Here is a 27,573-nt window from a genome sequence, read left to right as displayed (position 1 = left end):
TGTATGTAAAGGGGTTTGGTTGGTCGCGTGTTTGAGGTAAGTGCTTCTAGCTAGCTGGCTGACTGGCAGGCAGGCAGGCTGGCGTTTCGAAATGGTGGATATCCAAGTGCGAGTGAGAGCGAAGATGTGATTGTTGCGACGGATAGGCAAGTGCGAGAAAGAAAGATAGTGTGTAGTAGCCATTATATATACGCGTGTGAAATACTGTGATGGCTATATCCGTTCATTTGCTGAACACGTATAATAGAAGTCATAGCTACTGTGTTCAGGCTCTTGTATATATAGCAACACCAGATCACCACCCGTCCATAACGTGGTCCCGGATGTTCATTTACTGACATGTCCGTCCATCCATCTAGCATACACCTATAGTTTCGTTCGCCGTTATAAATCCGCTTCCGGTTTAGCTTTGGATTATCACGAATAACAAAACAGCATCAGGATTATTCGTATATATTTCCACATCTTTGCCCTTCACAAGTCAAGGCCAGCCCCATTCTGTACTAACCAACCTCTGATTTCATATTACTTGTAGGTAGCCATAACGTACCCTCAACTTGTCTAGAATTCAGAGGAACCTGATGTCGCGCCCTCACATGTTCATAAAATGTTCTCTTTTACCGTCTGCAACACGAGTTCTCATTTCAAATGCACATGTAACTCCACGGTAAAGCCCGATAGTGGCTTGTCTAGTGAAAAATCCTTGTCTTTTCATGAAATCCCGAAGTTCATAAGGCTCAACATGGATTGTGTTAACGACATTAATCTTGATACCCCTCATATGAAATATTTTCATCCCTAGTGTCGCAGTTAGAGCGATTTTTATTTTCCTTTGATTGAGAGTCTAGACTAGCGTTGTCCTTGACTAGCTTATTCGTCATCTTTAGCGCTGTTGCCTCTTCATACAAATTTAATCTCTCGGTTTTTATTTGATAATATTTCTTTCTACACTTTAACGTATTCGTAGCTCAGAGCTAATGGGGACTAGCGTAGTGAACGGTCGTGACCAATTTTCACTCTCGTAAAGATAAATGTTCCACTGTGATTGATTCGCCTTGTCATCAGGGCGTGGTAGGTAGAGCTCCACATGTTCATCAGAGACCAACCGAATGGCGCCTCTTCGTATTGGAAGGGTCAGAGTTCCTATCTTAGCCCGGAGGTCAGCTATACTAATTGAAGTTTTTTTTTTCGCAGTATTCCTTACTCAGTCGAGTCAAATGTGGAGATAGTACTTTAAAAATAGGCAGTGACAACTACTTCCATTATCATTTGTAATTAAGCGTTCACAAATCATCCTGCCTTTGACGCTACATAACCTAAGCCGTTGAAAGGCTTCGTTCAGTAATTGAATAACAATAGTCGTGTTCGTGGTCTGGCCTTTTCTTTGTTTCTGGGTAATTCTTTAGCAGTTTGATTAAAGGTAATATCTACACAAGTACCGTTTGGTGCGTAGTACGGACAGAGATATTACAGAACCCCTGCCAGGAATCGACTGCCCCACTTCGACCACGCACGTAGATAAAGGCACGGTGCTTGATGAAACTGGTGTTTCCTGAAGTTTCTTATGTATTGCTTCGACGAGTACGATCGGTTTCCATAGATTATCAGCCCCTCTGCGGATCCAAACTGTACAGCTGATGATTGGTATAACGTGTGAATCGTAACTTTCTCATAGATGATTGTCTGATGTGCAGATTGTTACCAGCGTTTCGGAGGAACCTGCTGTGTTCGGTGTTCAGGATAGAAGGGTGAAAGATGAATATAATGGCAGTGTACTCCTCCGATACGTTGGTAAATTTATACCAAACTGTGCGGCGTCACGTCTCTGTTATCAGTTTTCTATTGATATGAGATTTGAAGATTTAGTTTCCGATTTTCTGGTTTATAACTTGAAGGTGGTTATCAGCATTTCATAGTAACCTGCTGGCTCTTCAGAGAAGTACAACGGTAAATTGGCCAGAAAAGCGCCACTGGTCTTGATAGATTTCGTATCTCCCACAGTAGATAGGTAGGGTATACTGCGTGTAAAATATTTGTAAGGTTGTGTCGTCACCAGATAGTGACGTGTCTCACCATTTGGAAGTGACTAGAATCTGTTCTTAATATATGATAGGAACCAAAGTCACCATTCCGGACCTCTCGCTCAACACACGTGACCCTGTTTTTGTTCGTAAGGTTTTCAATTCACAGACATATTTTAGACAGACAGTAGTAGTTGCGCCATAAACTCGGTAACAGGACTCCATTTTGTCTATAATTTCTGCAGTTCTGATTTAAAAAATCAGAGCCGGTTTAGCGGCATACCACATGCTGGACGGCCCGGCTTCAATTCCCGGCATTGCAAGATTTTTCTCTTCTCCACAGCGTCCAGACCGACTCGGGCCAACCCAGCCTCCTATTTAATGGGAGCTCTTTCCTCCGGGGTAGATCTGCAGGATTGTAAAGCAGACCACTCACCTCCATCTAATGCCGTGGTCACAAAAAGGAGCTGTATCTCCACTTCCCCATATTTCTTCATGGCATAGTGCTTAGCTAATTAAGCACAGGGACAACTTTATCTTTTAGAATCGAAGAAAAGGAGGTGTTATACCAAATATTAATAAAAATTAAAAGTATCAGAAAAGTTTTTTGTTCTCTTTTGAATGCTGTAGTGCGAGCAGTGAAAGTAATATTAAACCTCTTAAACGTCAAGTTTCCACGTACATTTTCCACCCCCCCCCTCCTCCCACAAAAAAATGTGTTGACGTCACGGGGTTTCTTTCAGACAAATTCATGCCAGAAGGGACGTCTTTGGAAATAGTTCACGTGCAGCATGGGAAGGACGTATTGTAGAAGAACAAAATTATTGTGGAGCTGTGACAGGTCAGTCATTGTAGAGGTTAGGTAATGGGTTGGGATACCAGGAATTGGGGAACAATTTCCCGGCGCGAGGCAGAAAGTTTTGACTTCGTCCAGACAGGCTCTGGGGCTCACCCAGTCTGGTGTGCAATGGGTGGGGAGTTCTTTCCTCGGAGATAAAGCGACGGGGGCGTGAAGCTGATAGTTCACCTTCATCTAGTGCCAAGATTAAGAATTCGTGCATCTGTTATCCTGCGGTTACATACATCTCCAAGACATGATGCTTAATTAAGAACAGGAACTTTACTTTTTACTTTTACTAGGACAGTTTTTAGATCCGTAATAGAGCAAAATTATAATTATTCTATGGGAAGACAACCCTCTTTAGGAATATTTATTCCCTTCTTATTTGCTGTCCCCTCTTACAGAATACTCCAGTAATGAATTGTGGCGCCGTGTTGGGATTCATTTCGAGCCTGGGTTCCATCTCTTACGTCCACTGAATGCCCTCTCAATACTGCTCTTTCACGTAGCAGCTATTTGCAATTTGGTAGGCGCATTCCTTATATTGGACTTTGCCCCTGCGGTTGGAAATTCCACTTGGTTTTGTTTCCATCCGCAGTAAATGTATTCAGCCTTTGTTTACTCAAGTCCTTAGAACCGTTACTGATGTGTTGACCAGATGACGTCATTCAGGAAGCCACTCCATTGGACGTAATAGAAGTTGCAACTGCCCATAATTTTAGGTTTTGTGCGTGTTTTTAGAGAAAATAGATTATTGTATTAAGATAACGGTCTTCTGGGATGACGCTGAAGTCTTGTAGGTTAGATAACCCTGAAGATGGAAGCAGCGGATTTCTCGTATGCTTCGGTACATATCCATCATGCTACACAGCGTCACAGGTAAAAAAAAAACTTTATCTTAATATTCATCGCCGTGAGAACCTCTGATCTCTTTGGATCCACGATTATTCAGCAGTTACATAGCGTATTTTTTGTGCAACAACTATTGAATCTCCTGAGCTTGGTGAAGATATTATCTTCGTTATTCTTGTTTATCGAGTTATTTCACAGTTATCTTCATTGTCACCATTATTGCCGCTCAATGGAGAACTGTTTTCTTGTTTCCAAAGTTAACGTTCGTATAACATTTTGAATTCTCTGTAGTATGCTTCCCATCTCACAAGTTTGCTTGCGTATGTTTTAGGAACTCTTTGGTCTCTCAGACTTTAGCATGAGATCTGTCAATTTTAAACAGACATTTTGGTTTAGGAACCAAACTTGTGTGTGTATTTTTGATTTTAAATCATGTTGACTGTAGCTCGTTCAGAAATCAGTGTCAGTAGTGTTGGTAATAGACTGGTTGGTTATTTATTTTTTTTTTACTTTATTGGCCTTGATTTTTCTGCTGTTTCTGCGTGTCACATTGTTGCGTGAAGTGAAAAGGAAATGACACACGTTCAAAATTAGTTTACATTATTTCCTAAATGGACTTAAGTTCGCGGTAAGTTAGAATTTTGAAGTTATAAGAATATATGTTATGTATTTCACAGGACCGTTACTTTATATATCCTTCTTGACGTTCTTCCTTTATTATTTTTCATCTTTCAGCTGAAGAATTTTGTGCTACAAGCCCTTTTCCAGTGTTCATAAATTAAAAAAAATTACCTTACCTTCCACTTCAGGGTCTTTCCGCTTGTTTCTATCCTTGTGGTTTTATAGTAAGTATACCAGTTTTTGCAGTTTACCGTCTTGCATCCCAGTTACATGTCGCTAACTGTTTGTTTTCTTTTTTATTACTGGGGTTTTGTGTGATGTGTAATAACAAAAACTAATGAATTGTGTACTGAGAAATTTATCACTGAACCACGAGCAGGAACAACTTAAAAATTAACATCCTCACATAAAGAAGTATAGAACACACTGCAAAGGGAAAACAACTGAATTACGACAACACGTAAGAAAACGAAGGTGAAACATATATAATAAAACTAGTAATAACATCGTACCCAAGCACGACTCATATAAAAACATAACGAATCCCGGAAGATATCATCTGTAAATACACGACAAGGAACACGGAAAGTAAAATCGTAACAACGCGACAAAAACATACAACAAATTTACCAAAATTGTTTGTATCATAACAATTTTAACAGTTAGTACTAATATGGACCGATATTAGCATAATACAGTATTTAAGAATACTGCCTGATGATGATCCAAATATGGATCGAAACAAGTAACAGTCATTAAATAAAACCAATATAACATAATGATATTAGATTGGTTTCATTTTTGATAAATTTGTTTTGTAGATGGCCAAAAAGAAAACACATCATGACACACAACAGGATGCAAACAATAAATATGTGTACTGAGGAGTCTGGTTTATGGGATATGCTCGTGCACTAGATGTCAGATTAATTGTATAAATTCAGTATAACTCCTACTTTATATGAAGCCCAAATCGTACTTCATAAAGGTTTTCAAAACCGGATCTTCCTACAAGAGAATTGGTACACAACTCGAAGTGTATTAATTTATACGCCTTCATATACCCATACACGATTTGGCGATAAAGGGGCGAGCGGTTATGTCAGTAGGGGCATTAATGTGTCTAGTAATCGGTAGTTTATTGACTTTCTATATCCCCCCCAAATTAAGTTCTTGGTATGCATGTACCACACGCATGAACATAATTGTGTTTTTTAGTTTTGTGTCTAGTTATAATATTTTAAGTTCTGAAACATGGCAAGGCCATTTATAGAAGTTAGAATATTAAATTACCGTACTTTTGGACACAATGAAAACGTAATGTTACTAACGCCTTTAAAGCTACGGACGAGTTTTCTCGCTTAGGAACAACAGCCTATTTGCTCTTAATTTGGTGTTAGCAATGTCAATCGAAAGGAATACATCTCCTGAATTTCTAAATATGTTTTGTAACAGTCAGCTCTGAATTATGCAGTTTCTGTTTACCATAGAAACGAATTGTTGAGCGCTGCATAAACATAAGGTGTGCAGTAGGTCACGAATGAGCGGTTAGCTTTTTGTTTCTAGTAAGGAATGGCTTTCTCTGGAATCAGCCTATAATAAATTGGATTCCTGTGTTAATATTTTCAGTTTATCGTTTTTTTATTGCGTCGTATTTGAGTAAACTTTATCCGTATATGCCTCCTTAATTTCAAGCGTATTGACTCACAAAATAATACGATCATTTCTGGTGCATATGTTTACCCAATGTCTTAATCGTCTAGGCTGTAAACCATACTAGAAAATAAATAGGAATCTATTGGACATGAGTTCAAACTCTACGGGGAGGGCCCATATACAATTGGGTATACACTTATTTTTAATTTGCCCGTCAAGACCGTTAAGAACTTCTTCAGTGATATGACCGATATTATTTCCTGAGCATAAAGTTGCTTTATGAATGCAGAGTGTAGAATGAGTAACAGATGTGCTCTTTCTTGACTTTTCTTTAATTAGTGTTACAATTCCCGTTAGTTGTTTCTGAATAACGACGATGTTATAGCCTAAATATACAAGTCTTATGCCTCCCTTTATTATAACAAACCTCTAAACTTCACTGTGTCTTCTGACCAGTTCTCTGTTTATTCCAATAAGGAATGGAGTTCTTTGAAATCATTCTATAACAAATAAGATTTCTGTATTAATATTTGCATTCTACCATTGATGTAATCGGGCTATTCACTTGTTTTTCCTAATATTATGGAGTTTCATCAATGAAAATCATTTTTGATTTCCCAACATGAAAAGAAGATATTCTTTAACCAGACGTCTGTGTATTCACAGTCCGTCAGTAACGCAACATTTGTTTATTCACCATTTAACACAACACATTTCGGGCATATATGGCCATCTTCAGGTGTTTTTAATGCGTCCAACTGTTACAGTGTTCTGAAGTGCATTAAGACACCTAAAGATGGCCGTATATTTCGGAAACATGTTGTGTTAAATGGTGAATAAACAATTGTTGCATTATTGACGGACTGTGGATACATAGAAGTTTATTTACAGATTTGCAGCAGGATGCTGAGATACAGAATTGAAGATATTCTTGCTAAAAAGTATTCGGTATGGAAGGAACCAATAATAATTTAGCAGTTGATCATTCTCTGTTAATCTGTTAATCATATGTTGGAGTCATTGGATTGCTACGTTCAGGCTGTAGGTAACAGTAACTTTGTTCTTTGTGCGCAGAATGGTTGGCTGCACGATTGTAGTGACGCGGATGCTACACTGCAGCAAGAGCCACCCCAGCCTTCGACTGCCTCCGTAGCGCGCAGGTAAGCAAGTTGTCAGCACCCATTTTCCCCTCTCCACGTTTCGCATCAGTATCGCCAGATGTATCGTCACTAACAATATTCACAGAGACGTTAACCATCCTGTCAATTGCTGTCATGCGACCTCAATTCCAAGCTACCGCATAGACTAGCGTTTCTCAAAGCGGGGACCACGGCCCCGCATGGGACCGCGGAGGCTTTTTAGTGATGCCGCCGATAATAAGAACGCTGAATTACCTTTAGTTCCGGCGGTCCACATTAAATTAGAAAAATATTACGTACTTACTTACCCACTCACTCACTCATGGAGCTGAGCCCTTCTTGAGGAGCGGTCAATTCTGCAGCCACTCAAGAATTTCCCAGCTTTTTATGGAACCCGAAGGTTCTGTACTGTGTACACAAGAGCCCTCCACTGGTCCCTATCCTGAGCCAGATCAGTCCAATCCATACCATCCCATCCTGTCTCTCTAACATCCAGTTTAATATTGTTCACCTACGTACCCCTTGCTCTTCCCAGTGGTCTCTTTCCTTCTGACTTTCCCACTAATATCCTATATGCATTTCGGTTCTCCCCCATTCTTGCTACATGCCCCGCCCATTTCATCCTTGACTTGATTATTCTAATTATACTTGGAGAAGAGTACCAAGTTATGAAGCTCCTCATTATGCAGTTGTAGAAACGTAGAGCAGAATAAATAGTACACGATAGGTATCCTCAAGACTCGTTAGTAGTTATTTGTTGAAATTATTAAATCATGTTTTGAGTTATGTTTATAGGTTGGGGAGGGCGGCAAACGCTTTTAGCTGCGTCAAGGGACACAAACTAAATATATTTCTGGAATCACAGACCCATGGATACTCCTCGGTCTTTATGTAATGCATCTGAATCCTGCGTGGTAGTGTGCCCTTGAACTGTGAGTTTTGAATACTTGATAACAGACCCCAGGTAGCTAATTCAGAATAGTGACTGGCGACCAGGTTCAGTTTCTGGCAAGGTCACCGCGGATCTGTGGTCCACCCAGTCTCATTTGAGTAACAGGAGCTCCTTCCTCTGGGATTTTTTTTATTATTATTATTTATTGCTAGTGGGGTGGGACTAAGTCCCTTGTACTGCAGCCACTTCTGGCCTATTGTACCAGCCCCAGATGATAGGTGAGGGTGATTGTGGAGCAATTGGTGGAATGAAGATTGGCAGGGGAAACCGAAGTACTCCGAGAAAACTTTCCCCAGCGTCACTTTGTCCACCACAGATCCCACTTGACCATACCCGAGCCGCCGCGGTGGGAAGCCAGCGACTAACCGCTTGCACTATGGCGTGGTAGCGTAATTGGTTGAGGCAGTATGCTACACGCCGGAAGGTCGCGGGATCGATTCCCAAAGGAGGTGGATTTTTTTCAATTTACGTAATTCCTCCAGCCACACTATGCCCCTGACGTCGACTCAGCCTCTAACAGAAATAAATAACAGGAATATTCTTGCGGGGTGAAGGGCGGCCGCGGTAGCCGAGCGGTCTAAGGCATGGACTGTCTTCGCTCGCTTGGAAACCGGGATCGTGGGTTCGAATCCCACTCAGGGCATGGATGTTTATTTTGTGTGTGTGTGCGTTTTTCTGTGTTTGTGTACAGGTAGAGGCCTTGCGACGAGCCGATCCCCCGCCCAAGGAGTCCTACCGAATGTGTAAGATCTAGAAAAACCGAAGTGAACGGAGAAGTTCATGGAGGTAGGCCTAGGCCCACTGGGGTTGTAGTGCCAAGGAAAAAAAAAAGGCGGCCGGCGCGTAAGACTGCAGGACTGCGCTTAGTCCGATATGGGAACTGCTTTAGCTGTTGTGTGTAATGACCATCAGAACAGAAAAGCTGTGAAGGGCAGTGTTTCCTGGGATATCGTGGCATGTAGACCCGTAGAAGTTCGTGTCGTTGGAACGTACTGCCTCCATCTTCAGGGCCTAAACCGAATTGTTAGGCGTGGCGGTAACTATCGACTCATATTTTGGAGGTACTTGCTTCGAATTTCGTGTTTCGATGGTATGTACTGTCCCTTTCTTCAGTGACGGATTCGGGAAGTAAAAGGTAAAGTTGTCCATGTAACAGGCCGTGGAAGCCTCTAAGTTTGGGAGACGTCGAGGCTTCCATATTTTCTCTAGACAATCGGCACACAAATGGCAGTAAGGTTGTCAGCCTTACGCGCCGGTCGCACTTTACCCCCCAGGACGATTCCTGGTACTCATTTTTGTTAGACTGACTTGACCTCAGGGTCATTACGGCTGGAAGGATTAGGTAAATTGAAAAATAAAATCCAGAGACCTTCCGACTTGTAGCATAGTGCCTCAATTAACTACGCCACCAAGCGGCCTCCGTAGTCTAGAGTTAACGGTCCCACCTCATGACTCGTAGTACGCGGGTTCAAATACCCGGCGGAGGTCTTCGAATTTTTAAGGGCGGAAAAATTCAGGGAGCAAGTCCTCCGGGAGGGACTTTAAGCCGTGGGTCCCGTGTCGTAGCTTTACGGCACGTAAAAGAACCTCATATCTCCAAAGGAGGTCACTGAGCCAAATTACGGACGTTTCCCGCCCAACAGCAGTCTCTAATACCTCTGGTAGATGAGGGAAGCATTATAGATACCTCTCAGCTAGCAGAGCCGGTATCGCTGGCTGGGCGGGACTGATGGTAAGCACCAGTACCGGTAGGATATAGAGACGGGTAGAAATCATAGAGGGAAGCACAATGGACCAATACAGGTCTAAGTGCATGGGGAAACCCATCCTCTCCAATAACTAACTAACTACGCCACCATGTAAGTGGTCGGTTATAATATCTGCCCAGAATTCCGACCATTCTGATATTTATCTTAGCTTTCCTCAGTCCCCCAATGGAGATGTCAGGACAGAACTCCGATAGAGGCTACGAGTGTTCGCTTCCAGATATTTCCCATTTCATAATTCTGCCGTTCGAGCCTAATTGTTCAGCTAATGACTGTGTTGTGAAATATCCTCAAGAAGAGTCAAGCGAGCAAACAAACAGCAAAGTAACACTGCCGGGTGCCGCTTGCGTGCTTTCTCTTCTACCCTGAAGATATAGGCATACATTCTTTCGAAATTTCTGTATACTTGCCAGACTACACGGTGTCATAACCCCAGAGGATAGTCATCTCCATGAGACCCTCAGATCTCGCAGAGAAGCTATACAAAGCCCAGATTTATTATCTGTACATGTGTCGGTCTCTTTTCCGTGAATGGGTCTAGAACCGGGAGAGTGGAATAACAAGTAGGCCTAATACTTTGTACTCGGATGTTGCTGTAATGGGTCTGGACTCTGACCCAGCATCTAGCCCCCATCACATCTCCCTCCCCCCGGACGAGTCGATGTTAGTTAGAGAAGGGGGCAACTAGTATTCCAGTTTAATGACTGGTAATGGCGTTATCTGGGGGCACGCGGTAGCGTAGTTGGTTGAGGCACTATGCTGCAAGCCGGAAGGTCGCGGGATCAAATCCCCATGAGGTGGATTTTTTCAATTTACCTAACCCTTCCAGCTGAACTATGGCCCTGGGGTCGACTCAGCCTCTAACAGAAATGAGTACCAGGAATATTCTTGGGGGTAAAGAGCAGGCGGCGCGTAACGCTGTCAGCCTTACCGCCATCTATGAGCCGATTGTCTAGAAAATGTGGGAACCTCAACATCTCACAACCCTATGGGTCTCCACGGGCAGCGACCTTATATCTAGTTAACTGGTTGTTTGGCTTACTCTTCCACCCTGAAGATGGATAAAATACGCTCATCGAAACGTATATAAACTTCTACCACACTACCTGGTATCACATCCCGGAAAATAGCGCACTTTAAAAGCCACTGTGGAGAGAGCGTCAAATTATCCATCTTATGTCTGTTTTGTATTCACTCTGAAGTAATTTGTTTAGAGAACTTCTTGGTTTACTGAGAGTTCATATGGTGTATGCTTAAGCCATTCAGTTCCAAGAACGAGATATGTCAATTAGAAACTCTACTCATTGTATCCCGGAATGTGTATCAGTGAAATTTTATTATTTATCTTTCAGCATTCTGTTCTGAGTATCTGTAGCGACTGCGCATAAGGAAGGTGTTAAATATATTGTATGTAAGCTACCAAGGGGGCACTATGCTACAAGCAGGAAGGTCACGGGTTTGAGCCCCAATGAGGTCATTGGATTTTTTTTTCTTTCAATTTACCTAATCCTTCCAGCCGCGCTATATAGCCTTGGAGTTGACTCAGCCTCTAACAGAATGAGTACCAGGAACTTTCTTGGGAGGGGGGTTAAAGGACGACCGGCGTGTGAGGCTGACTGAGGCGATTGTCTATAAAATGTGGGAGCCTCGACATCTCACAACCCTATGGGCCTTCACGGTCTGTTACAGGGATACCTTTACATACTTTACTTCACCAAGAGTTGGATTGACCAGTATAATGACTAGAAGTGGACTGGGCGGGCGAGGAATTGGGATTTGAGTTGCGGCAAAGGAAACCGATTGTTCTCTTCCCCGAAATATTTTGACCGCTCATCCAGCCTCCTGTCCTATGCCTACCGGGGACTCAGTGGGGGTGAAGGACCGGAGTATAAAGCTGACCTCACTGGTTTCCATCTAGGGCCGAGGTTAAGAAAGCGTGGAAGTATTTCTCCACACCCCCATGCATCTTTATGTCTTAGTGTTTAATTAGGCATAACATTAAATTGAAGATTTTATTTGGTGTGGTCTCATATGTACTTTTTTAGGCCGGTACCAGCGTTTCGAAGGAACCTGATACTTCTATCTTCATCGTACTTTTCCGCAAGTTCTTCCGAAACTTTATTGCCTGTCCAACAGATATCAGGTTGTGACACTCCAGAGGCACGCAATCTTCATATTTTGCGCCGCGAGAACCTGAAGTCCAGCTGTATTGAAATGGGTTGTAAGGAAATTGATACATTCTCCCCCGTGTTTGGTCAGTCGCCATGCTAGACGCGTGGGAAAGTGAAAATATATTTTCACGCATTTTTAATCATGGCGTTATATCGGAGTCGTTAGCCATCCGTTCCGGCCGCTGTTCCCCCAAGAAATAGCTCCCAGTTTCCTTCAGATATTAGGGTAGTCTGTAGTGGCGGTAGTAAAAGGTAAAGTTGTCCCTGTGCCTAACTAATTAAGCACTACGCCATGAAGGCGTATGGTGGAGTGGATGTATAGATCCACATTTTCTTGACCTCGGCACTAGCTGGAGGTAAGTGGTCAGCTTCACACCCCGGCCGCTTAACACCGGTACCTATTGGACAGGAGGTTGAGTGGACCCCAGAGCCGGTCTGGACGACGTGGAGAAAAGAAAATTCTTGACCCTACCGGGACTCTAACCTCAACCTCTGGGCCGTCGAGCCCGTAACTAGTTGCTATACCGACTGAGCTATTCCGCCTCCGTATTAACGATAGTAGCGAAAAGAAACTGATCGTTCTTTTCTTCCTTTAATATTATTTAGGGGGGGGGAAGGGATGTTCTGTTGACTAATTTCGGAAGCTGGTATTCTGGATTTATATACTATTATCCAAGCTTCAAAACCCTAACGCATCTTGGTAACAAGTGTGATATACATTGCATAAATTCCGGACACCAACTCGCGAGGGCGCCTGTAGATAATCGCGTCTGCTGTCGCTTACTACTAGCGAAAGAAAAATGGTGTCAGAGGTGACTGACAAAATAATTTCTGTCAACCTTTCTCTTATCATTGTCATTTTCTGTATCTTTATCTGTTTTCCTTTCTCCTATATTGTTTTCCCATCCTTTTTATTTGCCCGTCCCATGGACATTGTCCCCTGTATCGAAGTGACGACAGGAATAGTTCGGTTTTAGTTTTCTGCTTATTCTGGCTCCTAGATTCTGTAGGAAATCTATGCATGCCTGCCGAATTGCGCACTTTCACTTATTTGTTTCGACATTAGTTAGGCCAGGGATTGTTTTCCTCATGCCATTTTCAGTGTATGAACGGCTAATGGATACCAGGAATAGAATTTCATTCTTTTGACCCCTTTCGAATGGAAGGGGAGGAGGAGGAAAGGTACCTGAATAGGGTTCCAAGGACGAATTATATTGTAACCTTTAGAATTTGAGTGGCGACAGATCCGAGTCAGCATTTGGCTTGTGCCCATGGTGTTGTGCAGTGTTTTGACTTCCTGAATTAATGAAAGCGGCTCACCTTTGCATTCACAGTGAGTGACATTCGTGTTCTGCGTATATTGAGATCAATATTCGGAGATTCGACAGTAAGTAATTAAGAATTACGAAAATGTTCATACCCTGTTCTATGAAAAGTGACAATTTTTTTTAAATAGTTGTGAGGACAGATGTGTGAAGACCCTGTAATGTTTACTTGTCCTCTTCTCCAGTATAATTAGAATGATCAAGTCAAGGAGGATGAGGTGGGTATGGCATGTAGAACGAATGGGGGAGAAGAGGAATACATATAGGATATTGGTGAGAAGGCAAGAAGGAAAGAGATCACTGGGAAGACCAAGGCGTAGGTGGGTGGACAGTATTAAAGTGGATCTTAGATAGGATGGGATGGTATGGATTGGATTGATCTGACTCAGGATAGGGACCAGTGGAGGGCTCTTGTGAACACGGCAATGAACTTTCGGGTTCCACGGGGGGCACACGGTAGCGTAGTTGGTTGAGGCACTGTGCTACAAGCCGGAAGGTCGCGGGATCGAATCCCGATGAGGTGGATTTTTTCAATTGACCTAATCCTTCTAGCCGCACTATGGCCCTGGGGTTGACTCAGCCTCTAACAGAAACGAGTACGAGGAATATTCTTGGGGGTAAAGGGCGGCCGGTGCGTAAGGCTGACAACCTTACCTCCATCTGTGAGCCGATTGTCTAGAAAATGGGGAACCCCAACATCTCACAGCCCAATGGGCCTTTACGGCCTGTTACAGGGATAGCTTCACTTTTATGAAACATCTTTATCATGCTGCCCGGTGTCCCTGCCAAGAATCGATCAGATGACCTCCCGAATACGAACCTAGAACGTTACCGGTACAGCGATCTGCTAGGTTGTACGGTCATGAGTTAGCTTTACGTTTGTATGCTATTCTGGTACTTCTAATCTTATCTGAAGTAAGTGAACTTGTATACCAGCGAGTAATATTGTGGAAGAGACCGCATTCGGAAAGTATGAATGAGTACTTGGATGGAGTTAACTTTCCGCACCAAGTATCATTTGTTTCGCCTGTGGTATCGGTTACAGAGAGTGTTATTGAAGGTAGAGTTGTCCCTGTGCCTAATTGAGCAGGACGTCAAGACGTATGGGGAAGTGGAAACATAGCCACATTATTTACCTCAGCACTAGATGGAGATGAGTGGTCAGGTTCACGCCATGGCCGCTTTGCCCCCGATACCCATTGGGTAGGAGTCTGAGTGGGCCGCAGACCCAGCTGAACGCTGCGGAGTAGAGAGAAATCTCTTCTCCCTGTCGGGAATCGAATACTGGCCGTCCAGCCCTTAGCCCGTCGCTGTACGAGCTTATAATTCTATAAATGTGTAATGTGGCCTCCTGTTTTTATCGTCAGTTTTTGCTGCAGCAAACCTTTTTAGTTTGGCTTTATGACTGATAATATGAAAGTTAACGGTTATATTTGTTTATTACTATTTCATTGTTTATTTGTGATAATAGAACGCTGCACTATGAACAGAGTTATTGCAATGCAACGCCGTCCGTTGGTTCATTCACGCCACTTATACACACACACACACACACACACACACATATATTAACGTAGTTGGTTGAAACACTATGCTACAAGCCGAAGGTCGCGGGATCGAATCCCAAAGAGGTGGATCTTTGAAATTTATATAATCCTTTCAGCCGCACTATGGCTCTGGGGTCGACTCAGCCTCTAACAGAAATAAGTACCAGGAATATTCCTGGGGTTAAAGGGCGGCCAGCAGATTGTCTACAAAATGTGGGAGCCTCAATATCTCACAGTCCCATGGGCCTCCACGGCCTGTTACGGGGAAACCTTTACTTTACTTTAATATAGGTATATATATATATTGGTGTAATAATCGTAGAGATTTCATCTATTGGAACGTACTTATTGAAGTACGACTAATGGTATGATTATTTTAAACAAATTAGCGGTTGTTCAGTTTATGTAAATATTTATTCTTATATATTCTTACTTTTTACATTCGTGTATTTATTTTAAATAATGTAAGGCAAAATATGCTCTGAAATTATTTAAAAGTGGAATTGTATACCGGACACGTATCACGCATGGAGGTAAGAAAACTGTATTTACAATTTGGTGTGAAAACATCGAGGGAAAGACCTCTTCGAAATCGTAGACATAGATAAAGTACCTGTACCAGGTCGTCAAGGGCGGTGACGTCAGCTTACGCTCCGGCAGCCCTTTCCCTCAGGAACATTCCTGGTACTCATTTCTGTTACAGAATGAGTCGACCCCAGGGACATAGTGCGGCTGGAAGGATTAGGTCAATTGAAAAAAATCCAATGACCTCATCGGGACTTGAACCCGCGACCTTCCGGCTAGATGAAAATATTAAATGTGGCCTCACAGAAATAAGCTGTAGTTCCGCGGGTTGAGTTCAGCTGATTTAGCTGAAAGTACAGTGGTAGGTTTTTGAACCTTCGACTTTCCATAGAGCATGTAAATTCTAAACCTGGCGAGGGGCTATCAGCGGCTGAAGGAAGGCATTACGCCGTAGTGTCAGTAAACAAAACGCAAGTACGAGTGAGCTACAGGTCGCGCGAAAGGCTGACGTGAGTGCTCGCGCGTACATCAGTGTGAGGCACGTGTGTAGGCAGCCGGGGTTTTCTTTAATGTGAACCGAAGCTGGGGCACACTGCTCGTCTGCTCCAGGGGTCCGGGTAGCGCAGGCAGCATAGTGACTATGTTAGAGATTGGTTTCTAGGGAACCCATTTTTCTTTATCATCGTGTCCTGACCGACTCTGGAGCCTATCCAGCGCTACTGATGCCTACCGGAGGGCCTTTCCTAGGGCGTAAGGCGGCCAGAACGTAAAGCCATAACTTAACTCCGTGGCTTTAGTCAACAGGCGAACTATACCGAGTAACCGCCGCTTGAAATAGCTCCTAAGTTATCCTTACGAGGCTGAGTGGATCCCGTTCCAAATCCACTAATTCTCAGAAAATCTGGTAGCGCCGGGAATCGAACCCGGACTTCTGTATCTGTTTCATGTAATGTAGAGGGTAAGACCATTTGTTCTTTGTAGCAGATCTGTTTGTGAGAATATGTTGATGGGGGTGCTTGTGCGACATCAGTCCACACAGAAATGACTCACAGGTGCAGTTGCACGACGCCACATCCCGGAAGACAGTACAGTGCCTCAGAAAATGTTTTTTTTTTTTTTTTGTGAAGTTTGACCATGAAGTTTGTCTATGGGACGGTTGCGTGACGCGATAGGCTGCTGTGTCAGCAAGCAGTCTGTTGTCTTGGCGTGCATTACAAGCTTTTGTATACCTGTCGGCGAGCCTACAGACATGAGCTTCCTAATGGCATTCAATTTTGACTAAAACGGAGTAGCCTCATACAGATAAGGTTACCGTTACACAACGACGAACGTCGGGGTTTTATGCAGGCCACTCAGGAATTCATATAAAAGATTACTGTCATCTTAGGTGTGACGCTGTGTAGTTCTGGACGAACCTACTGCCTCCATGTTCAGGATAAAATATGAGTGCATCAGGTTCCTCCGAAACGTTTGTACCTTTATAGCACATCCCAGAAGACAGTAATATCTGTATTCAACGCCATGAAATCTTAATAATGCATGCAGATTTCTTGTAGTGAAATGTCTTAGGAAACGCTTATTTGAAAGACGGAGAATCAGATGGAAATGACATTAAAATATATCTTATAAAATAGGTAGTGTAGAGGGGTGGTGTATGGAGCTGGATGCGGGTCATGTCCAATGTGAAGCGCCGACATTAGCAGTGTCGAAGTTTCGCATTGTCACCATGGTGATTAAATGAGCGGTATTTCACCAGAGACAATTATTTTTTTATAAGTGAAAATTGTCACCCCGGTAAGAGAGCAATGTTTGAACCTCCCGGCTACAAGACAATTATTTATCACTAAATGAGACCCCCCCCCCAACTAATTCCAACCTTTCGTGTTTAAAGTAGGCTGTGACCATTTTAATAATATGGCTACACATGAAGGCTGCGTATAGGCTGCCGCTGTTTCGTAGCTTGAACTCGCAAACCCGTGGGTGTTGTGATTCATTTGGGCTTCAGACTCTGTAAGTTAAAATTACTTCGTGTATTCTCATTTTCTGCCATCTGCCATGTACCAGTGTACGTCCTGTTTTGCGAAGTTCACCCTCATCACCGGGGTTAGGGAGCTCATCAATAAACGACGGAACGATGGAGTTTCCATTCTTAGCAGGGAGCTTTTCTCTTCGCCAACACTATGTTCAAATCGGCTCTGAGCCCCACCCATCCCTACACCAAATTCATACCGGGTCTCTTGTGAGGTAAAACCGTCGAATCATGAAGCAGACCAGTCTCCTTCGTTTATTTCTGACGTCTGGGACGCTTCGAGCTCATCATTCACACCCCGGTACACTTTTACTTTTTTCTTTATCGTTTGATATTCGTGACCGCCTCTGTGGTCAGACTTTCTGGATACAGAACCAGAGGCCCCGGGTTCGATTCTCGGCGCTTCCGTATTTTTCTGAGAAGTGCTGAGACGTGGTGGGTCTGGAACGGGGTCCACTCAGCCTCGTGAGGATAATTGAGGAGCTATATCAAGGAAATAGCGGCTCCGGTCTATAAAACCGAAATTAACGACCGTGGGGATTCGTTGCCTGACTTCGCCGACAAGTGGCGGTCGCTCGGTCGGTATAGTTCTCATGAGGACTACAGGCCAAGGGTTTTTTTTTTTTGTTTTGTTGGATACTCGTGGTTTGGTGTCGGGAATATCACAATCGGCATAGCGAAGGGCTACGGGCTGAAGGACCGAGGTTCGAATCCCGTCGAGGCAAGAATTTTTTCTTTTCCATAGCGTCCAGACAACCTCCTATCCAATGGGTGACGGCAGCTCCTTGCTTGGGGTTAAAGCGGCCGGGGCGTGACCCTGATAACGCACCCTTATCTAGTGCGTAGGTCAAGAATGGTGGATCTATATCTACAGTCCCCCCGTATGCGTTCATGGCATAGTGCTTAACTAATTGATCACAGGGATATCTTTACCTTTTGCTTGTTGCGGTTTTGCATGGAAGGGTGATCAGACGGTTAATTGAAGGCTTTTATGAAGATGGTGTGACTGTAGTGACATGCGCTTTCGTAGTGGACAGGAAGTCTTGTAGAACGTCTTGCGATTGTAGAGGTCGCGTTATTCTTGTATGTAAGGTTGGTAGCATCACTCGTTGAAATAAAAGAGGAATTTATGTACGATGTAATCATTCATACACGTTTCTGGTTGTTAGAATTTGGCCTTCATCGGAATTAGGGCGACTGCGTGATTCAATTTGCAAGTCATATTGTACGCTTTTACACCCGTTCCGAACTGAGAGGTGAATTCCAGTTAGTACCATCGTGTCTTCCATTCTGTCTATTCCTGAACAGAGTTTTATACGTTTTAAATAGTTGTATTTTGAGGTTGAAAACATCTTTTTTAACTTCTGATACAGATCCAGAGGTCCGGGTTAGAGTCCTGGCGCTACCATATTCCCTGAGAAGTAGGGGTTCTGGAACGGGGACCACTCAATCTCGTGGGGATAATAGAGCTATTTCAAGGAAATAGCGACTCTGGACTAGAAAACCGAAATTAACTGTCGTGGTGTTTCGTTGCGTTGACCACATGACACCCTCTATCCGCTAAAGTTGGCACTAACTTCGCCGACAAGCGGCGGTCGCTCGGTCGGTCGTTCGGTATAGTTCGCTTTCGGACTAGAGCCACCCAGTTTTTTGTTTGATGTCAGGTTTTGGTTTAAAGCTTTAGATCGACTAGAAAGACAATTCCGAATTCGCAGTTTCTTGTATGAACACTGGTCCAATTAAATAAGATTCGTAAACAGTCTAGTTTAAAGACAGTTGTCGGATTTAGGGAAAAATAAGAAAGCCAACGAGCTAAGGTCTCATAATCCGAAGGATTATCTAATCTATAAATGAATAATTGTAAGGCCATCTTTAGCATGGTTTAGGGCCTCGCGAGGTTTTTCTTATCCAGCCATGTCAGAGCCACAAGACAAAAAAGAAAATCCAGAAACGTCAGCTTATTTTTCTCTTCTCTGCAACAGAGGAATTAGGACACGGACAACGCAACACAAGTAGAATTGAACCACAGAGATTAATTCCTTACGACGAGCTGCAGATCCGCCTTTATATACAATAAAGGAAATTTAGAAATTGGAAAACTAAGCTAGAATAGGAAATTGACGATTTAGAATATTTTTTTAATTACTCGGTTTTTGGAATTTGTCCATCATCCAGTATTCTAAAAAAAAGTAGAGAGCACAACGTTTCGGAAACTGGATCTGTTCCCGTCCTCAGGTGAAAAGGGGGGGAGACCTGATTTTTTGGGTCCCTTAGAAAGAGTTGAGAAGCAGTGATGATAAATTATTTCGTTTGAGTAAGCTCCTTATAAAGGTTAAGGACCTTTTTTATCGCTAGTGGGGTGGGACTAAGTCCCTTGTACTGCGGCCACTTCTGGCCTATTGTACCAGCCCCAGATGATAGGTGAGGGTGACTGTGGAGCCATTAGTGGAATGAAGATTGGCAGGGGAAACCGAAGTACTCGGAGAAAACCTGCCCCAGCGCCACTTTGTCCACCACAAATCCCACTTGACCAGAGCCGGGACCGAACCCGGGCCGCCGCGGTGAGAAGCCAGCGACTGACCGCTTGAGGTATGGCGCGGCCAAGGTTAAGGACTTAGTCATAGGCTGAATTTACTGACTTCAAGATTGTGTTCAGATAAACATTATACTTTTACTCTATTCGCTGTCAAGCCAGGCGATGTCCAAGGTGAAAATGTTAGTACAAGCGTTGTGACTTTGTAATATGAATATATATTTACGTTGACTTTTGATTTGATGACTTTCGCCATGTGCGTGACATCATATCTCCCCACAATTGTTTTGTTTCGAAAGCTTCTGTAGACTGGTAGCACTAGGGTGAGTACGCCACGCCCCGACCCTCGACAGCTCATGCGGACGTCGTAGTTACAGCACAGAGATATGGAAGCCTGTTATCATGGAACAAACAAGTGAAATTCTGTCAAGTTAATGTGAGGAGGTAATCTGCTTTCTGCTACCGATAAGGTACAGGGGTGTGCATTGGCGGGCGGACAGTTGTTGGACGGCCGAAGTTACGTACGTTATTTAGCGCCGAAGACCCGGTATTTTTTATACCCTTTTGAAGGAAACTTCTCCTGTCATTTTCTGTTTATACGAAACGCTTGAGAGTCTTGCCTCTCATAGCCTTTCCCTCTTCGGTATCTTGTCAGCTGTTTCATGTCCTCCTTATGGGCCTTATCGGTATTCGTGTCCTCTTCTTCTTGGGCGGACAGACTATTATTATACTTGTTTCTCCCCCAACTCTTAACACCTTCAGAAATTCATCTTCTGTGAAACTTTCAATTGCATTTCTACCCGTTATAGTTGGGGCCACGCGGTAACGTAGTTGGTTGAGGCACTATGTTACAAACCGGAAGGTCGCGGGATCCAATCCCGTTGAGGTGATTTTTTTTTCAATTTACGTGATCCTTTCAGCCGCAGTATGGCCCTGGGGTCGACTCAGCCTCAAACAGAAAGGAGTACCAGGAATATTCTTGATGGTAAAGGGCGGCCGGCCGTCGCATAAGGCTGACATCCTCACCGCCATCTCTGAGCCGATTGTCTAGAAAATGTGGGAGCCTCGACCTCTCACAACCCTATGGGTCTCCATGGCCTGTTACAAGGATACCCTTACTTTTACTTATCCGTTCTAGTTTCCTCCTGAAAATTTCATATTCAGTGCTTGGATTTTACTTTTGTTTCTCATTATAAGGGGTCGTATTTCAGCGGTATATGTTAGTTTCTGTTGAAAACTGACTTCATATAGTGAAGACCACGCTATATTGTTAGGCTTCTATATGAATATGATCTGACGAGGCTTGTACACTGCACAGTTGTAATTCTGATTAACCTCATGGAGATGCCGACAGTTGCTCAGCTGACCAACTTTTCCCTGTACTTTACTGAACCAGTGGGTTTACCTTATTTACAGGATCCCGCTACTGAACCCTGTACTGAGTCATATAAATCATGAGTACCGCTTTGAAGATTTCTGCTACTGTTATTCATTGCAACTGTAGTTTTTCTTTGTGGGGGGGTCGCCCTTGGAAGGCGAGAGCAGAATTCCACTTCACGCGAATTTGTGATTGTAAGGGCGGTTGACCCCCAAGCACGAATAAGACGAATTGATACGCAGGGGGGCAACAATTCTGGCGCTGTCACTCGTGCAGAAATTTGAAATATAGGATTCTATCAAAGTCAGTACGGCGGTTCATGAAATGCAGCAATGGCTCTTCTTGAGAGCTTAATAGTTGCAATTTATTGAGAAATTTCCACTATTCTGTGGAACCCGAAGATTCATTACCGAGTACAGAAGAGAGACCGTCACTTTTCTCTTTACTTAACTGGATTAATGGCCGCGCCATAGCTTCAAGCGGCTAGTCGCTGGCTTCCCACCGCGGCGGCCCGGGTTCGATCCCTGGTTCTGGTCAAGTGGGATTTGTGGTGGACAAAGTGGCGCTGGGGCAGGTTTTCTCCGAGTACTTCGGTTTCCCCTGCCAATCTTCATTCCACTAATGGCTCCACAGTCACCCTCACCTATCATCTGGGGCTGGTACAATAGGGCAGAAGTGGCCAAAGTACAAGGGACTTAGTCCCACCCCACTAGCAATAAAAAAATAGCCAGATTAATCCAGTACCCCTCACCCTATTTATGGTGAATCTTATTAATTACCCATCTCCGCCTAAGTCTTCCACATAGTCTCTTTAATTCTAAACTGTACGTAACTGCATGGAAATTCGCTTTGCTTAATTGTATCGGAAACCGTAAAACTTGTGGAAAAATTGTGTCGAGCGTAAAATATGCACTTAGTTTTATAAATTTTCGTTCCAATTGACATTAATGAGTTAGTTTCGTGATGCGCGCAAAACCGCACGTATATCTTCAAGCACTCTCCTCATCGTCCGAATTGGCATGTATCAACAAATTTGAGTAAATCGCTGCATGTCACATTTCATCATCATTGGTTCTCTAGTAGGTGGACGGACAGACATGGCGAAGGTAATAAAGACATATTTTTATAGCTTTTCATGGCGGGCGCTCTGGAAATCGTAACGTTTAAGGTTCTCGTGTTTTACGGATTGACTGGATTATGGAGCTGTACTCATTGTTTCCTTGCCTTCGTCACTGGGTGAAAGTATGACCTTATGTGAGTCACAAGCATAATTGAGTGACTGAATTCAGGACGGATGACCATGGTTCATTTCTCGATAGGAGCACTTATTTTTCAAATAAAGCTCTGCGCAATATTCTTGGGCTCGGAACTAGGTCGAGATGAGAATGGTGAGCCTCAAGTTTCGAACGATCTGTTCTCGAGGGAGAACCCAGCAGGCCTACTGATATGTTTTAGTGATGAATTCTGCCGTAGGACCTGTCTTGACCTCATAGCGAAGAAGGAAATCATTACTGCCTGGAACGGAACCCATGTCATCAAACTGGTAGCCAAACACGTTTTCTTTATTTACATCAACTTTCAACGGAAGCTGACTGTTAATTCCAGCCGACCTCGCTGTTGTATTAGTAAGGTAAACCGCACACCGGCATGCGTCAAGACATGTAACAGTCAAGACACGATGTCTGCGACAGGACGCAAACAAAGGAGCACAGTTGAAACGAATTAGATTATGAAAACCGCCACACACCGGTCTGAGTGCTCATGCTGACGAATCACGAATGAAGCAAGACTGCGTTTTTTATCTCATGTCTTGATGCTTATCTTGACGCATTTGGTGTGCGGCCACCCTTACCCTGTATACATGTATTCGAATGGAACCCTAATCGGAACTCATTTCGTGAACTGAACTGAATTAAGAAAATCATTAAATCACATATAATTGATGTTGTCTGGATACCTGCACAGGTGAATCTCTACGTATGAACTGTCAAGAAACGAACAATTCGTATTTAGGAACATTGCACCTAGTGATAAGTTGCTCCCAGTTCGTTTAGCGAACATAGAACCCTACACTTAACGAACATTTGAACAAATTAACCTTTAACACATTTAACGATATATCATGGGTAAGTAAATTCAACTTACGAACGTTCAACTTGAGACAAAGATATTTCAGAGAACACATTATGTCTGTTAAGTCGGGATTCGCATGTATTGGTTTCGAGCGTATTAGAAACTGATGCCGAAGTGAGTGTGTGACATTTGTGAGGGACAGTGACACTGGGACAGGTGTTTCCCTGTATAGCTGCGTTTACCCCGCCAGTCATACCAGCAGTGCTACATACTCATACGTAAACGCCCCTTAAGAAGTGCCCCATAGGCAGCACCTGCCTCACGATCGTCCTATCCACTAATGACATACATGGACCAACTGCTGCCGGATGTAACCTGGATCAGCGCCTTGAAAACCCGCTATCCGGTTGCCTTAACTGTAGCATCACCGTAACTGCTTGAAGGAAGAACTTGATCATAAAAGTAGAAAGTAAGTAAAGGTATCCCTGTAACAGACCGTGAAGGCCCATAGGGTTGTGAGATGTTGAGGTTCCCACATTTTCTAGACAATCGGCTCATAGATGGCGGTAAGTTTGTCAGCCTTACGCGCCGGCCGCCCTTTACCCCCAAGAATATTGCTGGTGCTCATTTCTGTTAGAGGCTGAGTCGACCCCAGGGTCATAGTGCGGCTGGAAGGATTAGGTAAATTGAAAAAAAATCATCGCAATTCGATCCCGCTACCTTCCGGCTTGTAGCATAGTACCTCAACCAACTACGCTACCGTGTGCCCCATCAGAGTAACACCTAAAAATTAATTTCCCTCCTCACAGGAAACACGGCGTCTCCGTTACAAAGATCGACTGGTTAATGCTGTTTAGGTAATTCTGAGAATCATATGAAACTCATAAATACGCTTTAGGAACAATACAGTGTTTTTAAGCTGATGGTATATATGGTGACCACTGTGCTTTTAAGAATAAATCATTTGTGTCTCAATTGAACAAAAATATATTTATGTGATTTGATGGTTTTCTGAATAACAGAACGAATGGACTACAGATATGGAGGTGCCATAAAACGATAACATTATTTTATACTCTTCTTCTGACTCATCATCAGCTTTTCTTCTCCATTTCATCATATCGTAATATGCATTTGCTTATTCTCGTACCATTCTCTCTCCCTTTGCCCCTTTCGCCTATACGTATCCTCCTCTTCTTTTCTCGTCCTCGTGCTTCTCGTCCGCGCTTGTGCGCATCCGGTCTGAAAGGGATAGAGTTTGAACAAACGTTCACTTAGTTCACCAGTGGAAAGAAGATTTCACTCATTGTTACTCCTGTTTTATTAGGTAAATATAAAGAACTGTTTATAGCTCCCAATATTTCTTCACTCTTAAGCCACAATTTTTCATTCGTCACGGGAAAGCAGGCGAACGCGTATGGTTCATCTATATATTCTTCCCCAGGACATGACCTGGTACTCCTTCCTCTCGCACTGTGGAGTGTGCCAAGTACTAATCTTACCCTTTGGATGCACGACGTAGACTTGTTTCCGTTCATCTCCTGTGACATCTGTATTCTACGGATTTTTGTTGTAATTACGTCTTCTCAAGTTTTTTTACATCCCTCTTGAACTTTCTTTCAGCGGAAGTCAGTTAAGGTAAAAACCAAACGTTTTCTATATCCTTAATTAAGGACCACGTCATGAAGAAATATAGAGGACTGGGTGTATAGCTCCACATGTTTTAACCTCTGCACTTAATGGAGGTGCGTGATCAACTTTACTCCCGGGAAAAGAGCCCTCGTTACCCGTTGGACAGTCTGGATATGCTCAAAGAGTTTTATATGAGGAGGCGGTTTTAATAAAGTTCTATTTGAGCGCCTCATTTATAGCGAGGCTGATACTGGATCGATACAAAATAAAAATTAAATCCTCTATACACCCAGCAGGTTTGAAGTTTACTCCAATACCAAATTTAATCAAATTTCCGGAAATTAAACGTGCTGACGAAAGAGATGTGACTCTTTATACACTTTCATAGTGTGTTGCATTTGGTAAAGAACCTATAATTGTAGTGAACGGCACTAAGAGAAAGCGTGCAAATATTTTCGCCATCAAGACATGCCAAATTTTAGTGCCATGTGAGTCAAGGGAATTATATTGTCTGAATTAAGGTTTTTTTTTCTTTTGGCAGGTGACTTGTCATGGCGCCTTCCGAGGAGACAACTAGCGCCACTTGCTCTCAGCAACCAGAACAAGACGTAGCAAGGGCAAAGCTCCAGCAGGACAGCCCAAAGATCCAGCAGGGTGTCTCTACTAACTTTGAGGAAAACATTGGTCACAGTGGAAGCCCCAGCTGTATAGGAACCATTGACCCAGTTTTAGACGGCCCGAAAAATGTTGCTACAAACTGCACAGAAAACATAGACCCTTTGGTTGAAAGTCAAAACAGCAATGCCAGTGTTTGTGTAAAAAACGTTAACCCACGTGTGAACAGTCCAAAGAGTGGTTCTAATAACAGCATAGGAAACAGTGATTCAGTTGTGGATAAGAATGTTGACCACATACTGGACAGTTCACAGAGTGTAGAAAATACTGACCAGATTGTAGATGGGCCAGGTATTTGTGCTGCCGTTACAGAAAATGGGAACGGTTCAGAGAGTGTTGTGAATACAAATAAACGACATAATGATGAAATTCAGGATGGACCAAAGAAAGTTGTTACTAACTATGCAGAAAATGATGATAAAGTTGTGATTAGTGCGAAGTGTGTTACTGCTACCAACTTAGATAATGTAGAGCAAGGCGCTGAGTGTAGTACAAGTGTCAGCAGTGTGGTGAATGAAAAGAAAAGTAAGGTTGTGGACAATCCAAAGTGTATTGCAGTTGCCTCCACAGAAGACAACGATGAGATTATGGACAGGCTAAAAGATAAGGATAGTGGTGATAATACTACCTGTGTTGAAAACATTGCCTGTGCTGTGAGTGTTTCAAAGCAGGAAATTGGCGCCAAGAGTGAGAATGATGGTAATCATGTGACTGTTGCTGCCAAAGTTGATGACATTGAAATTGTGAAGAAAGGTAAGGATGTTGGTATTTGTACTTTTCTGCCCTGTTTAAGATATTTGTATGCCTCTGTGTGTGTATGTGTTTGTTTTGAAGCTGTGACGTTGCATGGGATGCGAGATTCTTACGGCAGTGACTGAAGAGTAGCGTCATCTGGGATGTAACGCCGTATAGTCTGGTATAGAAATTTACTGACTTCTGAGAGGAACCTACTGCATCAATCCTCAGGGTTGAAGAGTAAGTCAGACAAGGAAGAAGCAAGCAGCAGGAACTTACATCTACCAGACTGCACGGCATAACGTCCCAGAAGACAATACCCTTCTTTGCATCCATGATACAGCGTCACGTGTACAGTTTCATTTTCGGTCCTTGTGCATTTTCTTTCTGAAAGCCACATAGCATTTGAATATTACTGGCTTCAGGGATGTGATATAGTGTATTCTGGTAGGTTGTTACCAACTTTTCATATGAACCTGTTGCTCCCTTATCTGTCTGCTATTCTGAAGATGGAGGCAGCAGGTTCCCTTGAAACAGTAATATGATCTACGAGATTACATGGTATCATATTCCGGGCTACAGTCTTCATTGTCGCTGTCATGAAGACCTCATACCATTTGCAGTATAATTGTTTCACCCTTTCACGATTACAGGAACATTTAATTTTCCAATTTTGATTTTTTCCCCATGTGTGATTCCTATGGAATGAACATCATTTACAGAATTTGAGACTGTCTTCTTTGATATGATACTCGTAGTTTGATAAGTGGTATTGTTTCAGAGGAACCTGTTGGCTCCATCTTAAGGGATGCAGCAGGTTCCTCAGACTCACTGGTATCTGTCATCCAAACAGGAAGTCATCATATCCCGGAACATGATAATACTCAACTCTCACATGTTTGAAATCATTGTCGCTGTCACCCTAAATTGGGTATAAACCAAGATAGCTGTCAGTGAAGTGACTGGCTTTGGACTGGATGATCGCACCATCTCTGGGAGACACAGCCTCCTATACAGTCAGTATTGGTGGTTCTTTCATGATGTGTAAGGCATCTGAGCATGAAACTGACCACTGTAATACTGAGACTGCAAATGCATGGGA

The 27,573-nt window shown here is 43.2% G+C and overlaps 1 protein-coding gene across 1 annotated transcript; it reads left to right on the top strand.

Moving 5' to 3' along the window:
- On the top strand, positions 1–27,374 carry LOC111865123. The gene is made up of 4 exons (XM_023852875.1): positions 1–36; positions 7,066–7,151; positions 25,603–26,489; positions 27,253–27,374. Exons 3-4 carry the CDS (start codon positions 25,613–25,615, stop codon positions 27,372–27,374), a joined length of 999 nt encoding a protein of 332 aa, XP_023708643.1. The 5' UTR covers positions 1–36; positions 7,066–7,151; positions 25,603–25,612.
- The last annotated feature ends 199 nt before the right edge of the window (positions 27,375–27,573 follow it).

The sequence above is a fragment of the Cryptotermes secundus genome, unplaced genomic scaffold (assembly GCF_002891405.2).
Source record: "Cryptotermes secundus unplaced genomic scaffold, Csec_1.0 scaffold2, whole genome shotgun sequence".
In the NCBI taxonomy this organism is placed as follows: Eukaryota; Metazoa; Arthropoda; class Insecta; order Blattodea; family Kalotermitidae; genus Cryptotermes; species Cryptotermes secundus.
The sequence above is the reverse complement of the archived record's forward strand: the minus strand, read 5'-3'. Positions and strand labels throughout refer to the sequence as shown.